The 16460-nt window shown below is 40.9% G+C and overlaps 1 protein-coding gene across 1 annotated transcript in view; it reads right to left on the minus strand.

Moving 5' to 3' along the window:
- Nucleotides 1-263: 263 nt before the first annotated feature.
- Nucleotides 264-16460, minus strand: part of LOC111155580 (pre-mRNA processing factor 18) — a 47631-nt gene continuing 31434 nt past the window's right edge. The window contains exons 9-10 of the mRNA XM_022515827.1: nt 14055-14210; nt 264-1607 (exon numbers count right to left, since the gene is read on the minus strand). Coding sequence (XP_022371535.1) covers nt 1527-1607; nt 14055-14210 — 237 coding nt within the window. The 3' untranslated portion in view covers nt 264-1526. The remainder of the gene's footprint in view (nt 1608-14054; nt 14211-16460) is intronic.

A 16460-nucleotide genomic window follows, 5' to 3' on the forward strand; every position in this document is an offset into this window, starting at 1 on the left:
ACCCCCACCTACAACTCAGCGGACTCTAGCTTCCCCCATGATCTCTCACCCTTTCAACTCCGAACTGGCTGAAAAGTGGGAGCTGTCAAGAGCCCAGACACAGTCCCTGCTTGGTAACCGCTCCTACCCCAATAGCTCTTGCTGCCACCACCCTGTCGCTGGGGTTCCCATGACCTGAGCACACATCGTCCCTAGGCACAGGGCTCAGGAACGCTACTGTGGCAACACTCGAGGAACAAGGACACAAGAACCAGTACTGGCCGAGCTCTCATTTGCCAGGCAGAGTGCTAAGCGTTTTATTTGACTTGAACACCACAACGGCGTGCTGAGGTATACACTCCCAATTCCTCACGACGGCTTGCAGATGGGGAAATGAAGTGGAGAAAGGCTAAGTGATACCCAGGGTCATGCACTCATGGGGGAAGAGCTGGGATCTCCAGCTCGGCAGTGCTGCCTCGGGAGCACCCCCTTACTGCTATCGACACAGTCACTCCACCTGGGCAGGTCGGCTCCCTTCACCCACCTTCCTCTATTAACCGAGTCCTCACAGCTCGCAGACCACAGCGATTCATCACCATTATTTGCATAGGACACTGAGATCCGGAAGCCTTCATCTGGGCCAACTCAGACCCGGCCTACTGGGTCAGGCAGGGACCGGAGTTCCGGGCCCTTGTCCTTCTGCCCGGTGGCACACAGCCAGGGGCGGCAGCCCACCACAGACCCTGCAACAGGGAGACTCGCTGGCAGTCCTAGTCTGGGAAGAACCAGTGGTGTCCCAACAGCTCCATCCTTGGCTGGCTTGACAATCCACTGCCCCACCTTGAACTTGGATGCACTGGGGTTCCTTAACTTAAACTTCTGTTGGTATCATGTACCATCTTTTTCAAATCACGATTTCCTTTTAATTCTTTCTGTCCCAAGAGATGACAAATACTAAAATTCACACTCCTTAGAAGGTAAAAGCAAGCCTTGAAATGCAAGAAAAACAACACTTGAGTTAACAGTAGTAATATTTACATTCCAATTCTACTGCAAGATGGCAAAAGTTCAGCAACATTTAAGGACTATAAAGTTTCATTAAATGGTTCCATATTTTTGTTGAAATATATAAAAATATCTTTTAAAAATGTTACATAAAAGACAATGTGAAAATTACCATATTTTACAGAAAGAATTAAGTCCCATCCTCAAATGTTCCTTTTCAGGCATCTAACTGCCAGCTTGCAGGTCTAGAGGGAAGACATCATTTTAGACCCCCGTCTGGGACAGTTGTCTACACATTTAAATTTGAAGAAGTTTTTAGAACTTAATTTTTTGACTATTTAAAGTAAATGACACAAAAATCAGTTTGTAGCAGATGTGACAGAGCCAACACCGTTTCTTAACACTGTGAGAGTAGTATTAGGTAGAACTCAAACACAGGAAACCGCGTTCGTTGCTCTTCTTCCCTCACTCTTGCTGGTAATTCCAGAAGTCTGTGCCACGTCCACTCAAGTTTCCTGTTACTTCGACACCATTCACAGACTTCACAGTGCATTGTACTCCACACATTTTGATGGATCTGTAGGAAAGTGCTTCTGGCAAATGGTCATTAACCTCTTCAATCCCTAAGAAGATAATAAGAATAAAGACCGGTTATGATAGAGCTGAATGAACTATTCTGAATCACCCTTCGTTTTACTCACGGGTTTACCAATGTCCCCATGAAAACGCAGCACCCCAGCAACATCAACCAGATGTACACGGAGAGAAATGTTTATTCACACACACCCAAGATGCATACAACACAGAGCGAAACTGTCCACAACAACGAAAGTGCGGCAACGACCCAAACGTCCACGAAAGGAGAAGAGATGAGTAAGCTTTACCATGCTCACACATGGAACATTTTACAGCAGTAAACTTAGTATTAATTAATATTAACTTAGTATTAACTAGTATTAACTTAGTATTAAGTAGAACTCCAGTGGGTTCCAACGGAGAGTGAAGCCCAAAGTGCCGCTCTCGAGCACCCATGGAAGGTAGGTACCCAGATCGCAGCTCTCCAGTGCATCTAGAAAGTGCTGCATATGTACCATCCTTGCGAGAACTGAGAAAACACACAAGATGTTCTGTGTTCCATGCAGGAATTCTGATGATGAGGGATTCTGGTTGAGAACTGAAACACATGCATCTTAGAAACAATACTGAACGTAAAAAGCAAGGAGCAAAGGCTTGTAAGTATAATGTCATTTTAATAAAACTGAAGAACAATTTTAAACAATACATGACTTACAAATACACACACAGCATGGAAGAATTACTTCTGAAAAAAGCAAGGCAATGGCAAATTCAGAATAACAGTTACTTCTGGGGTAGAGGAGGAAAACAGTCAATGTTCTTCACATGTTCTAGTTTTTAAGCTGGGAACCGGTCTTTAGATAAATTTTTTGTTTCATAACTTATATATTACATGTATTCTTTTATATTACCAAGTATTACATGATAAAAAACATTCTAATATAAGCGTAAGAGCACAGTACAGCATCCCAAACCTAACCCAGCTATTCCTTCAGAATTCAGTCCAAGGACCCCCATACTGCCTCTGTTCTACACCTCTGGCATCTGTCACCAGGCTCTGATTCTTTTCAAGCAACTAAGACACACGGGATCTCACAAATTTCAAGTGCTTGTCTCTCTTCTGCAGTTTGGCTAGTTCTTCACCAATCTAACTTTGTAGAGACTCGGGAATCGATGACAAGAACTGCCACTATTAGAATTCATTCGGCCCCCTGCAGCTCACCCTTCACAGATCCTTCTGTGATCTTTCAACATCCTTAGCTGGCATCTGGCTTTTAGTTATTCCTCTCGGCTTTCTCATCCACCACTGAGCAAACATACCCCTAAGTCATTATCCGAATTCACCAACTGGAGAGGGACAAGAGTAGAAACCTGCAACATGTCACTACAGATCTCTCCAGAACAATTCTGGAAGAGCTCCTCCAACAGCAATGGATCCTATTCACTCTCGTCTGCCAGTCTACAAGCTTTGTTTACAAGGAGACGCTCTGCCCCATGTTTTATTGCGATCTATACATAAACCACCACCACCAAGCATAATGGCACTTCATTTTAATGACCCACAAGGTATTGTTTGGCACAAATTAGTTTAAGGTTTCTCACCTTGGGTTTGCAAAAGCCGAAGCCATCCAATTCCTATCACAGTAACGAGAACAACGAAATCCTATCACAGGCCAAAGGCTGGCTTCAGCCAGAGCTCTACCGGATACTGAATATGAAAATGTATACAGCGCACTGCCTGCTACTTAACTAGGATTCTGTCAGGATTCAGTATCTTTCCTCAAAACAATACAACAAAATAGCATCTGCTCTTAAAACAAGGAAGAGCTTCACAGCCTAGCAGGAAAAGCAGTGTGTGGCTATCATTATATAGATCGTTATACAATGCAGTAACACAAGGGCGTATCTGGAAGTCTGAGGAGGAAGGGCAAAACACAGCCTGGAAAGGCCCGCTGACGTAACAGGGACCCAAGTCACCATCACGCATTTAGAACTCTTGCTCTGTAATTACTGGAAGTATGCAAACAACACTTACACTCAGGAAATCACCAAAAGCCAAACAAAATCAATAATGACAACAACAAAAGTCCCTGCGAAACCTCTTTGGTGCCACAGTTAACTGAACACAAATATACATTCCCTCAAATACACACGGAACTCAGCCTAACAGATCCAACATCTGAGGAGCATGATTTTCAAGCACCTCACTTGAAGTCCTTCGTAGATTCAAAGCGTAGCCACTCTGTGCTAACTTAAGAAGCGGGAGTGTGGAGTAAGGTTATGCTTCAGCTGACTTCCAAGGAGACATCTGCAGGCAGTGCAGAGAGAGACCGTGTCATTCACCTCGCTCCCCGCTCATGTCTTCTCACGGTCGGCCCCCGTGATCGGGGTTTGCTTCAGGATGAAGACCCTCCCCTCTCACAGTGCAGCTTCTCCCGCTGGGAACTCTAACCATGTGCATGCACACATGTGATCTGTAGCCATGGAAATGTAGGTGATCGCACTCGTGTGGCACCTTATACTTTCTGGACGAAGAGGTGAGAAGGCAGAGGGCTGAGAAAGACCGCGCCAACGAGATGCAAGCAGCCTTAGTCAGCCGCAACACGCCAAGAAGGATTGCGAGCCAACACGAGGCCACCTGGTGTTCAGACTGCTGGAGGTAGTGTTCCCTGTAAGAAATGGAATCTTGGCTGTTGGCTCCTCATAGGAGGTATCTCTGATGCTTACTTAACCTCACTAAGCAGATTCTAGGATTTAAAAATAAATACCAGTATCCTGTCTGGAATCTCAGCTGCCAAAAGGTTGTGAAAGTCAACAGTCTGAGTCATAAATGGTTACCACAAAACATTATGATCCACTTCTGCAGTAAGGACTGAGAGTACACAGCACACATTTTTCAAGGGGCATAGTGTCAGGACAGCATATGGTTATTTTCCAAATTGGAAACAAATCTTTTCAATTAGATCCCCCAGGATTTCCGTTTCCAATTGCTCGAGGATGCTTACACCAGTCAGACAACGAACTGCTTAGCTTAGCTTACTGCAAATAGCTTCCTAAAAACTGGTGCCATTTTTAAATGTAATTTTTTTTTCCATGAAAGCAATACATTTAAGAAATCTTTATTCAGGGGCTACAGTGTGCCACACACAGTTTTCAGCTGAGAATATGGGAACAAAGCAGACAAAAATCCCCACACTCATTAAGATTATATTCTAATGAGGGAACACAGCCAAGAAACAAAAGGAGTACGTAAAACATGTAATATTAGATGATAAATGTGATGGAGAAAAATACAGCAGGGAGGGGTGTATGTGGATATAGGGAGTGGCCAGAAGGGCATTTGAGCTTTTACTCCAAGTGAACTAGGACACCACTGCAGAGCTCTGGGCAAGAGAGCATCATAATCTGATTCATACTTGAACTGCCTCGCTCTGGGTACTGTGCAGATCCTGAAGAGGAGCAAGGAGCTGGGGTGCCTGGCTGGCTCAGTTAGTAGAGCATGCAAATCTTGATCTCGGGGTTCTAAGTTCAGGCCCCATGTTGGGTGTAGAGATTACTTAAAAATAAAATCTTAAAAAAAAAGAGAAAAAAGAACAAGGATACAAGCTCAGAGTCCAGACAGGAGACGCTGTAGTAATCCAGGTAAGAGAGGTTGGTGGCTGAGCCCAGGGGGCAGCAGTGATAGTGCGGAGAAGGGCCCAGACCACAGACAGACTCTGCATATAGAACCACAAGGTTTGCTGACACACAGGTTATGGGCTGAGACAGAAAAATAACGCCATGTTTTGTATACACACAATTATTTTTTTGAAGTCACATGCTTCTTAAATGATAGCAGTCCTTTGCCTCACACTTTCCAGTCCCTAATTCCAGCGCCCCAGAGGCAACCACTTTAAATCTCCTGTTTCTTCTGGTATTTACTGATATTGACAGTGCCTAATTTTTCTTCTGTCTCAAAATCGTCTCTACGGACTTCCTACTGTGAAAGCTGAGATTTAATCCTCTTACGCCACACTCACTGGCCCTGCACAGGCATAGACACCTAAATGCAATTCTCTTCCCCATTCTCCCCAATCGTAATTCCTAGTGAATGCAACATTCAGGATTTACTGCATACTGTCTACACAAATATTATTCAAAGCAGAGCCATGCAGCATATTATGACGATACCTCCTTTCATATTTTTCTCTTTTTGTTTATGGAGATACCGCCAATTCACTTTTCACCAGTAGACTACGCTCAATATGGCCAAACAGAACAGGTATTAAATCTGTTCCATTTTTCTCCTGGAGCCCTCTCTGTGTTCCAACCTAGAACAAATGAATTCCGGAGCTCCTTGTACTGCTGTTACCCTAGTGCATCCCTTCACCTCCAACCCGGCAGTTCCTTCTGATTCCCTCCTGTCCTGGATCTTGTTTCCTGGGTCTTCTGTTTCCCTCTGTCACAGTGATGGAGCACATCCTCAAGTAGAGGCAGTCTAACACCGTGGACTTAGGTTCAAATCCTCATTCCGCCACTTCCTAGCTGAGTAACCCTGCGAACTTCTCCACAGCTCAGTTTCTCCACTTGTAAAACAGAGAAATTATACCATCAACCGCATACTGCTGCTCCAAAGTACTGAAGTGAAGCATCCAGTGAGCATGATATAAATGTTAACAATGATTCTGAAGAAGGATACGTGAGAGGTCACATTCTGAAGACATTCTGAGACTCATCTGAAAACATCTTTAGCTTATATTCACACTTCACGGATAGTTCAAAGAAGAATGTAAATGAGTTGAAAATTATTTTCCTTGTTATGACACAGGTACTCTCCCACTGTCTCCCAGCTTCCAGAACTGTTAATGAGAAATATGATGGCATTTGAATCCCTGAGTCCCTGTAAATGACCTGTTTCTTTTCTCCCAAAGCATTTCAAGTCCTTTTTTTAATTTTTGGCCTTCCAGTATTTCATTATATTAGGGCTTGGTGTGAGAACTTTCATCCTCATTTGTTATGTATTCAGTGAGCTCTTTTCATTCTAGACACTTCGATCTTTCAGCTCTGGGAAGTTTTTCTGCATTAGTCTTTATTTCCTACTCTCCAATTCTCTTCACTTTTTCCTAGAATCTGAATAGTGCAGATCTTCTAGACTGACTCCCTCATTGTCTTATCCTTCTAACCCTTTTAACTTTCGAATTTCTTTTATAATGTTTAATGTCTAAAAGCTAACTTTGATTCTCTCACTCTTCTTTGTGGCATACTGTTCTTATTTCATGGTCACAGCCTTAGCTAAGGATATTAAGCAAGCTTTTAATTGAAGTTTTTTTGTTTTTTTTTTTCTGTTCCTTCTTTCTCTGAATTCCTTGTTTTCTAGAGTTTATTCTGGTCTCTTTCACACTGTAAACTTTCTCTAAAGGTCTGATGATCCTAGGTGAACATTCATATTTATGAGTAAGGCACTGAAGAGCTAAGGGACACTCCCTGAATGGGCAGGGCCTGTCAGTGGAGGTTCATTTGGGGACAATATGGCAGCAAGCTAGTTTTTTCCATTGGAGGAATACTGAATGTTAAGTAAATGCCAATCTTTTCTCAAGTCAGTTCACAGAGAAGAATCCTCTCAATTCCTGAGTGGGAAGGTAAAAGCCCAGCTTCCAACATCACAGGAATCAAGGGAGAACAGGAACTACAGGGCTCATCTGCCAATATACAGGCTCTCAGTTAAGTTTCCTCTTTTCACTAAGGCATGTCACCGTTCCTGAACAGTAGAGATCCCTTAGGAAGTTAACTGCTTTCTGCCAGAGAAGGGCAGGAGAGCCCACCTGGATAAGGGAGAAGGAATCTCTCTGGCCTACTTATCCTAATTCTCAGCCACTCCCTCATTTTCAGCCCCATCCCATAGTCTGACCTTTTAGAAGTGGTGCCAAATAGCCCCACACCTTGATCCCTCCAGATTCCATAGTTTACATTAATGGCTTCTTAATGACTCCTCCCCACACAAATTTAACCAAACTATTTTCATCAGTATGTTTCTAGAAAAATACCTGCATTGAAATAAAAGTCTAATTGATGAACTGTACACTTAAAAGTGATGAACATGGTAAATTTTATTTCACAATATTCCAAAAATCTAATTAAAATTGTTACAGAATATTCTACATAAAGTATAAAAATACCAAATACAGATACAGTCTGGTGTATTATAGCACATGATACAGGATACAAACTCTCCATAATGAAAGCTGTTTATACCCAGATAAAAACCAACGAACCATTATATCAACCTGCAGCCACTAAAAAATGACCAATTTTTTTTATTATTGCAGAAAACAGTAGCTTTTTAAAACCAAACCAACTATAATCACAATTCTTCAGCTAGACTTGCCTTTTCGTTTATAAATTCTCATTAGTTACTAGGACTTACGGAAGATTTTGTTACTGTTCTTAAGTAATCTCTGTACTGAAGTGCAAAGAAGACATTTCATCTCATCAATTATTTGTCCCTATCACTAGTCTATACTCTAAGAACAAAGTCTTGAAATTGAAAGCACAGATCCGTCTAGTGATACAGCCCAAGAATGTGAAAAGTAAGATCTTACCTGAGTGACATTTTCTTCCTAGCTATTTAAAATTCTGTCAATGAGTTGCCAAAGTTCTGATAAGGAATGAATTAACATGAGACACTTAAGAATTAATCCTGACTTTGGATTGAAGGAATACTCACTTGACCTAAAATAGAATATTCAAAAAACGTGTACTTAATAATGAAAAGTTAATTTCTACAATTTCAACTAACACCCATAGCTAGGCATAAAAAGGCCAATCCCTCAAAAACTGTCTACAGGAATTCTTTTCACACAAGATCATTAAAAGCGCTTTCATCTAAATAACTCACTCTAGCCTTTTAAATAACTTATCTGGACCTCACTACCTGGGATGATGAAAAGTCCTACTGCAAGTATCAAAAGTATAAAATTTTTCAGTATCTGTAGAACTTAATGGATGCCGAAACAAAACTGGTAACTCGGGACTCAAGGTGCCTCTCTGGCTCACGGTAAGAAGCAGAGCTGCACTCATTTTTCACTTGTCTGAATGCTTCTTTAAGAGAATGTACTTCTAGCTCACGGGCTCAACATTTCACACAAAGTAACAAGGCACAATCACAAGTGAGAACTCCATTTTAAAAACAGCACTTGCCTGCTTAGCTCTAAGTTAGGTAAAAATTTTTACTAAATGACCCATCTGGGGGAAGATTTCCTTTATTTGATTACCAGGCTTTCCCAGTACGGGGTGATCTTTTTTCTCAAGCATGTAGTTGAGAAATAGAAGATTTAGTACCCCAAGTTAAATGTCTGTTTGCTATTACTTCAGTTGCCAGCTGAAAAGGAAACATGCACTGCTTAGATCAGCATTCCCCAAATGTGTTTCCACTGAACACTGGTATTCTATGCTCTTAGAAGGTGATGTATGTGGTCAATAAATGCTAGCAGTATTTTTTTCTAAAAATTTAATGTGGCAGAAAATATTAAATGGGTAAACAGTACAATATCACACAATAACCTGCCTTTAAGAAATGGCAGGTCATAGCCAACAATGCCAGGAGGCAGCATGAAGCCACATGACCCACAAGTGTGACATATGCTTTGACGCTCAGGGAATGTTTACCAGCTAACCATGAGACTGTCTATTCAATGTGTGGCTCAAGTTGTGACCATTCAGTGCAGTGACTAAAGTGTCTGTTTTATCATTTTGGGCAATACAAAACCTGAAATACGGATTGAAATAACTGACAGAAAATGTTGGAATGATGTCTTTACTAGGGAATATGCTAACTTAGATTACAGAAAACTGTCAGAGCAGACTGCTATAGGACATTTGCCTTTTATAACGTGCGACTCTAAGAAAAATTATTCAAAATGAATTATGACTCCTTAATCATCTAATCCCCAGAGAAATCTGTTCTAACACAGTACACAGATCAATTAATCTAGATATATCAGGGATGTTACCAGCAGGAAACAAAGAGCGTGCTCAAACTTGAAAATCTGATGGTAGTATTTCCCAGAACTTTACAAAGGCATGGAATGGGCAGTACGTGGGACCAACAGGAGATAGTACTGTAACTACCAACACTGGGAAGCAGTAGCCAGCCTGTGCTCTGAGAGGCAAGGAAAGGGGGTAATTAACCGAAGCCCAGAGAGGGTAACTGTGTGCCGATGGCAATCTGGGAGAAGCTATGGCCTTGGGTAGGAGGTGCCAACAACCCTCAGTGACCCCACAGGGAGGAAGGCGGGGAAATAAATACCCCAAACTTGTGCTTCTGCCACCTACAAAATGTCTTCCCGTCCCTGTCACTGCCTACCCCTCTCGGACTCAAGAAAAGGGAGCCTGTCAATGTTCATAAAAGCCAGGTTTCTGGGGGCACAGGACAAGGTGAGGAAAAGTGGAGAGTGACCAGCAGAGCAAACAGCCACCTGGTGTGCATTTTAGCTCTTCCTCCTCCTCGTCTTCACAGACAAGTAAAGAATGCCCAAGACGTGGACCTTTTCAAGAGATGTCTTTAAATGACTCAATTATAGTCTCTCAATAGCAAGAGTTTACTATAATCTGTATAAAAGAAGCTTTACCCAAATCTGGGCCAAAGGTTACATCTGTATTTGGCAAACAAAGTTCTTGAAGTTACTAATACCAATTTAAATCTAACCCCAGACTTGAGGCTAGCTAATAAACTATACAGCTTTTCTTTGATCTGCATGGTGAAAAAACCCTCCCTGTGGTGTGTTTAATTTTTGTGCGCAAGAGAACACTTCAAACAACTTTCACAGTTTAAATTCTATAGAGGTTTACATAAAACCCAAAGATGAAATCATGGTACAATAAAATAGCCCCTTGAATTGTTTTCAACCGTATTTTCTAACACAGATATTTCTCACCAGGATTTCTAAATAAAAGAATAATTATTCCATACATCTAAGATTCCATTAGATGATGTCCAAAAACAGGCAAAATTAACCTATAGGAACACAAGTCAGAAGACTGGTTATTTTTGATGGCAGGAGGACTTGAGCTGGGAAAAGGCATGAACAAACTCCTGGGGTGCCGTCAGAAACGTTCTGCATCTAGACGTTGTTTTCTGTCTTGATAAATTATTATGCACACCAAGAGTCACTGAGTGGTACAATGAAGATGAGTACACCTCACACACTCACTGCCTTTGATAGGTTAACTGTACCTCAATTTAGTAGAAATAGTCACCCTATTGAAGAATTTCCATTACTGCCTACTCCACCAGTATCTTAAAGTAGAAAACATGTGGGTCAGGCAGTTTACTGGAGGTCAGCAAACGAGGGTCCACAGGCCACCCGCTTCTTTCCTATCTAGTACTCTGGGACTGCAGCCACCAGCTGCCTTCACACCCCAGCTGCCGGGTCTAAGAGGTGCAATAGACACCTAGGAAATGCAAAGCCTCAAGTATTTTCTATCTGATCCTTTAAGACAAAGTTTGTCAACCCCTGACTTAATCTTCAAGTAATATATTTAAAGTGTTCCTTTTCCAAGGATAGTCCAAATCCACCTCACCCAAACACCAAAGTAACAGGAGGGAGACTCAAAAGACCTTAGCAAATGAGTCCGTTCATTGCCATCAAGAATCTCATAAAATTCTCATGTGGAGATGGCAGTGTTTTTTGGCCTTGAGCTGATTCGCACATTTTACCTGTCCATACACAATGCTACTTTAATTTAATTTTAATAATTTGGTGCCATTATTTTAAAAATAGAACCATTCAATTTTTTTTTTAAAAAATTAAGATATTTAACATATTAAAAAGAAAGTGGAAGATGGAGCACTACTATTATCCCTCCGAGGGAACAACAAGCTGAAGTAACTCCAGCACCAGTGAGGGTCATGCATCAGCTGACACTGCACACCAGCCTCCACTGTCCCCTGTTACAACGAGTTGAGACAAAATGAAATACTACTTCGATTTTGCCTATATGAGAAGTAGGAAAACAAAAGACAGAGGCTCAAGTGTTTCTTACACACTCAGCTCACTCACTACTGACTGTCGGGGCATGTGAGCTTGCAACCTTAGGTTTAAGCAATGGCCTCAAGGAAAAATGGCAGAGCAGAATCAAAGCTATCCAAGGAGCAAAAAGGGCAATAATTAACCTGACGCTGGCAAACATCAAGTGGCAGGGATCTCCCTCACATATTCCCAGTGGCTCTACTCCTGTCTCAGGGCACTTCTGTTAAGAAGCTTCTTTGTCCTATTTTTCAACCTCTTGTGAGTTTATCGTAATTATTCTAAAATAAAAGTTTAATAAAAAGAAAATCACTGTTTTCTTGCACTGATTAAAAAAAAATGCATCTTCCTTCCTATTACTTCAATTGATCCTTAACTATAGGACAAGTTTACTCCCTTTTCTGCCAGAAAAGGTCCACCATTATCTACAGGTGTCTTGCTCAGATCCCCCACCAACAGTGTCCTTTCCTTCAAGAACTACAAAAGTAACAAGACTTTTTCACATTTCAGGTCCTATACAATATTCATTCCATCAGCAAATATTTACTGAGCATGCACCACTGAGTAAGGAACTGTTCTAGACTCTGGGTATGTAACAGTGAACCATGTTCTTGCCTATGGAACCTACACCTAAATTATTATGTCTAATAATGTAGCATAAGCTACCATTAGATTCTGTAGCAGTCATATCATACTCTTAATTTTACTGCATGTAGCCTACAAAATTCCCTAATCCTTTCTCATTATCTACATTGCTCAGACTGTATATTCAAGCAACCAGTTCTCTGGATCCAATTTTTTTATGGTCATTCTTGCTACATATTTATTTTTAGAATCTGTTCTTTCCTTCAGTCTGTCAAGAACTTCTGGAATGCCAACGTCCTTTTCCACCTTAACACACACCCTACCGTTATTGTCCATAAATCTGATAAATAAACCTCTCTATAGATAGAGCCAACAAATCAGTCATTAAAATGTTTTAACAGGACAGGATTAAGTGACTAAGAACCCCATGATATCTCACTAGCATCCATCCAAAGAGTCATGGATCCATTACTGAGTCCTGAGGCATCCCTCACTCAACCAGCTATGCGTCTACCTGACTGTATTAGCATATCAACATCTGTCCATGAGAAAAGTATTAGGTTTAGGTCAAACATCCTCCTAAAGTTCAGTATATTTGCCAATTTTCCCTAATCATCTTCGGGAAAAAAAGGAAGATTTTTTTAAATGGGAAGGGAAGAGTTAAAAAAGAAGACCAATGGAAGAACAGGTCATTATATAGCTTTCAAAAATAAACCAGGAATCTTTAAAAATGTTAGATATATTTTTAAGAAGAAAATCGGTTTGTGGGGAAGTGGAAATCATGCTATTGTTGAAAAACCTAAAAGCTGTCCCTGAGACAATTTATGTTGTTATATGAACTTTTACACACACTCTGGCTTTGGCTATGGTACAGTTGAACACAATTGCAAATTTAATCATCGGAAACTATTTTCTATTGTTAAAGACAAACGACCTTCCCCTCCCCCCACTGAAATAAAAGCTTTTTGCCTTCAACAGTCACTAGTGGTTATTTAAAAAACGGAAAGGTCTTTGAATTTCAACAAGTATATTTGAACTCTATAAATTCTACAATTCATATTAGGGAGTCAAGTTGAACTATCTGAAAATGCTAATATATATGAATAAGGCATCAAGCATGACGCACAAGTTAATCTTCAGCACTTGGAATTGAAATCACATAACAAGATAATTCATGAATATGGTAATAATTGCTCTCTGGCACAAAATCTGAAAGCACGTTATGCATTCTAAGCAAATTTTACATTTTAAATAAACTTCCCGAGTATCATCTTCAAACTTTAGAATTAGCATCCGGCAGAAGTCCTTATACAGACAGAATCTGGGATTTTTGACAATTTGGCAATAGTGGTGTAACAGTTGACTTTCTTCCTCCACCAAGGAGAAAAGTTTTACCCAACAATAACGCAAACAAGTTTATGTGAGGCAAAGAGGACCGTAAGAAAATAAACTATTAACCCTTTCACCCTATTTGTGTCAAGAAGTGTCATTAAATGTTACTGAAAAATAATTTTTCATTAAAGTCAGATTTTTACTATTCATACCTTTTTAGCCCAGTAGATACGAGATCTATCTGGAAAATGACAAAATGAGATTTACTGCTAAACAGTCTAAATTTGTCCTTCTTCACCAAACTCCCAAAGCCAAATGAAACAGCATTATTCCAATGCTGAGGGAATTAAAGCACAACGTCTCACCCTGTCTTGCGTCATACACGAAACTTACAAGGTTTCTCTTCTATTCTGTGAAGAGGTCTTAAGTGTAAGTACTTACAAAAAGTGAACTTGTGTCCTATCATATTATATCCAATTTGCTACAATTCTTCTCCTGCTCTCAAAAACTGACAGTTTGGGAACTGCAGAACGTTAACCTCCAGAGCAACTTCTCTCCCTCCCAGTTGCTTACCTGAATGTATTTCCGCTGTGTTTCATCATTTAAAACATGTGCAACATGCTTAGAAAAAATCTTTTCTCTGCCAGTTCTGGCATGGATACCAACCATGGTGACACCTATGGGCCAAGGGGCATTTCCAATGGCCATCTGAAGATAAGCATCATTAGCCTAAAAAGAAAAGTTTAAGAGATCAGAAAAACAAAAATACTGGGTTGGTCCCAATTTGTGAAGTATTTCACAGCCCCTTACAACACAATTTTCATCCATCTCTTGAGCATGTTGCAAGTATTATCATTTCCATTATTCAAACAAAAGAAATTAAAATATGAGGTGTCAGGACTGCCCTGCCCAGGACCACAAACGTCCATGGAAAACCAGAAACCAAAGCTAATCCTGTGAGTAAAAAGACAAACATTCCTTTGCAGCCTTTATGCCCCCACAATGAATACATTTCAGATCTGGAAGTACCAGGTAGGTACTTTGATGCAACTCTAATTTGGGTCTCCTCTAGACCCAGTTTTCTCTACAGGTGGTCACATGGAGAAGATGGAGGCTAACTGGTTTTTCAGAATCCAACCTGCAACTATATCCACTGTCTGCCTCTGAAAGCTGGGGTGGGGGGAGGTGGTGGGGTGGGGACGGCTGTGTGAGCTGGGACTATCACACAGGGTCCACAGCAGATGTGTAAACAGAGATTAAATACTAGCCCTTGAGCTGAATAGTTACTGGATGAGATTGTTTCACTTTGGCCCTTCTGCACCTCCCACCTGCCAAGAACCTTAAAATAAAAGCTACAAAATGTAAAGACAGAAATCAATGAAGACAAACGGCTCTTTTTCTAAACCAAGTCTGGCTACCTAGGAGGAAAAAAAAGAATAAAACAGAAATCAAGTAAATTCTGAAAGACCCCTAGGGTTTCAGAGAAGCTCAAATAGCCAGGTTTTGAAGAGATTTTATTTTTAAAAAACCAAATACACGATTGATATGCAGAGTTGATTTTAAAAATCAGGTACCACAAATAGGCCAACTAGAAGATCAAATTCTGCCCTGAAGGCAAATTTGAATTTGCGCTACTCAGTTTTACAAAGCTTAATTTTAAAGAGCATGTTACACACTTATCAGATTCTGACTTGTGTCCATTTTCACATTGGTTATTAACTGATAAAATTTCCAATATTTAGTCTCCCAAAATTTCTGAAGAACGCTGTCCGAATTTCTTCGTTCTTCCGCAGTTTACACAAAATAAACTTTCACCTGCTTCTCAAATATAAAAATGGAAAAAGCAACAAGAGGGAAGGCATACTTGCTAGTAGGCAAGTGATCGGATTTCTTTCTGCAGCAATGGTGACCTTATCCATCCCTTCCAAGGCAACTGTCCTTACTAGGTACCATGCAACTAACAGAAACTACCCAGGAATAAAATTTATAGGCCCAAAACAAAAACATTTCCTTTGATAAAACAAACTGGCTCTTTACAGAGGTAGTAAAACACTTCACCTCATAAGCACAAGGTTCTAGCCGGGAGGCATGCCAGGCAACCCTCTGTTTACTACAGATACTCCGAGTACAGGAGTAAGCCTTGGCATTCCCCACTTTTCTGCCAGAGCCCCACCTACGGCTCTGGAACAGACAGGGGAACCACTGCGATCAAACTCCCTCCTCCTCGCTCTTGAGAGGCACTGCCACTAGAAGCCTCCCTCTTCAGGCTCTGCTGATGGGCCAGATGCAGGGGCACGTTTCCAATCCTCACTACTGGTACAGCAGGCCATTCTCCTTCCATTCCCTGCCGCAGGTGACAGCTTCCCACTCCCCTTCCTGAACTCCACTCCAGGAGCGCTGGGCTGCGGGGAGCTCTTTCCCCCTGCCACTGCCTACAAAGACACTGGGGCAGGGGGAAAAGTCTTCCCTAACAAGGGGTCTGCTATTGTTGCTGTTCTGAAATGGGAGGGATGAATTCTAGCAGCCTTACTTGGAACATTTTCTCATACAAGTATAAAGGGTGGTTAAATTCCATTGTATCATTAGTACAATAGTTCAGCTATATTACGGATTAAGTAGGCTTTTATAGCTGGCCTGGGAAACTAATCTATGTTTCTATGGGAAATTTTGTTCTAAGCCATAATCTTGGACAATCTTTGAAATTCAATCCCATTCATGAAATGAACATTGCCTATATCCAGTTCATGCTCTGAAGAATCTTTACACCTATCTTAAAAATGACTAAAAAACCAATGTGGTCAGGAAAGTTTATTATCGATGCCTAGTAATAAAGCTGACAATGAATTAGAAAATAAAGGTTTGGTTTTGTTTTTTACTACTAATTCATTTCACATTTATTCTTAAAGTTCCTATGTAAAATACTTCCACATCAAATGAACGTATTATGTAAACACAACCTAGATAAGCTCATAACCATAA

The sequence above is a fragment of the Enhydra lutris genome, unplaced genomic scaffold (assembly GCF_002288905.1).
Source record: "Enhydra lutris kenyoni isolate GAN:26980312 unplaced genomic scaffold, ASM228890v2 scaffoldscaffold42, whole genome shotgun sequence".
Classification (NCBI taxonomy): Eukaryota; Metazoa; Chordata; class Mammalia; order Carnivora; family Mustelidae; genus Enhydra; species Enhydra lutris.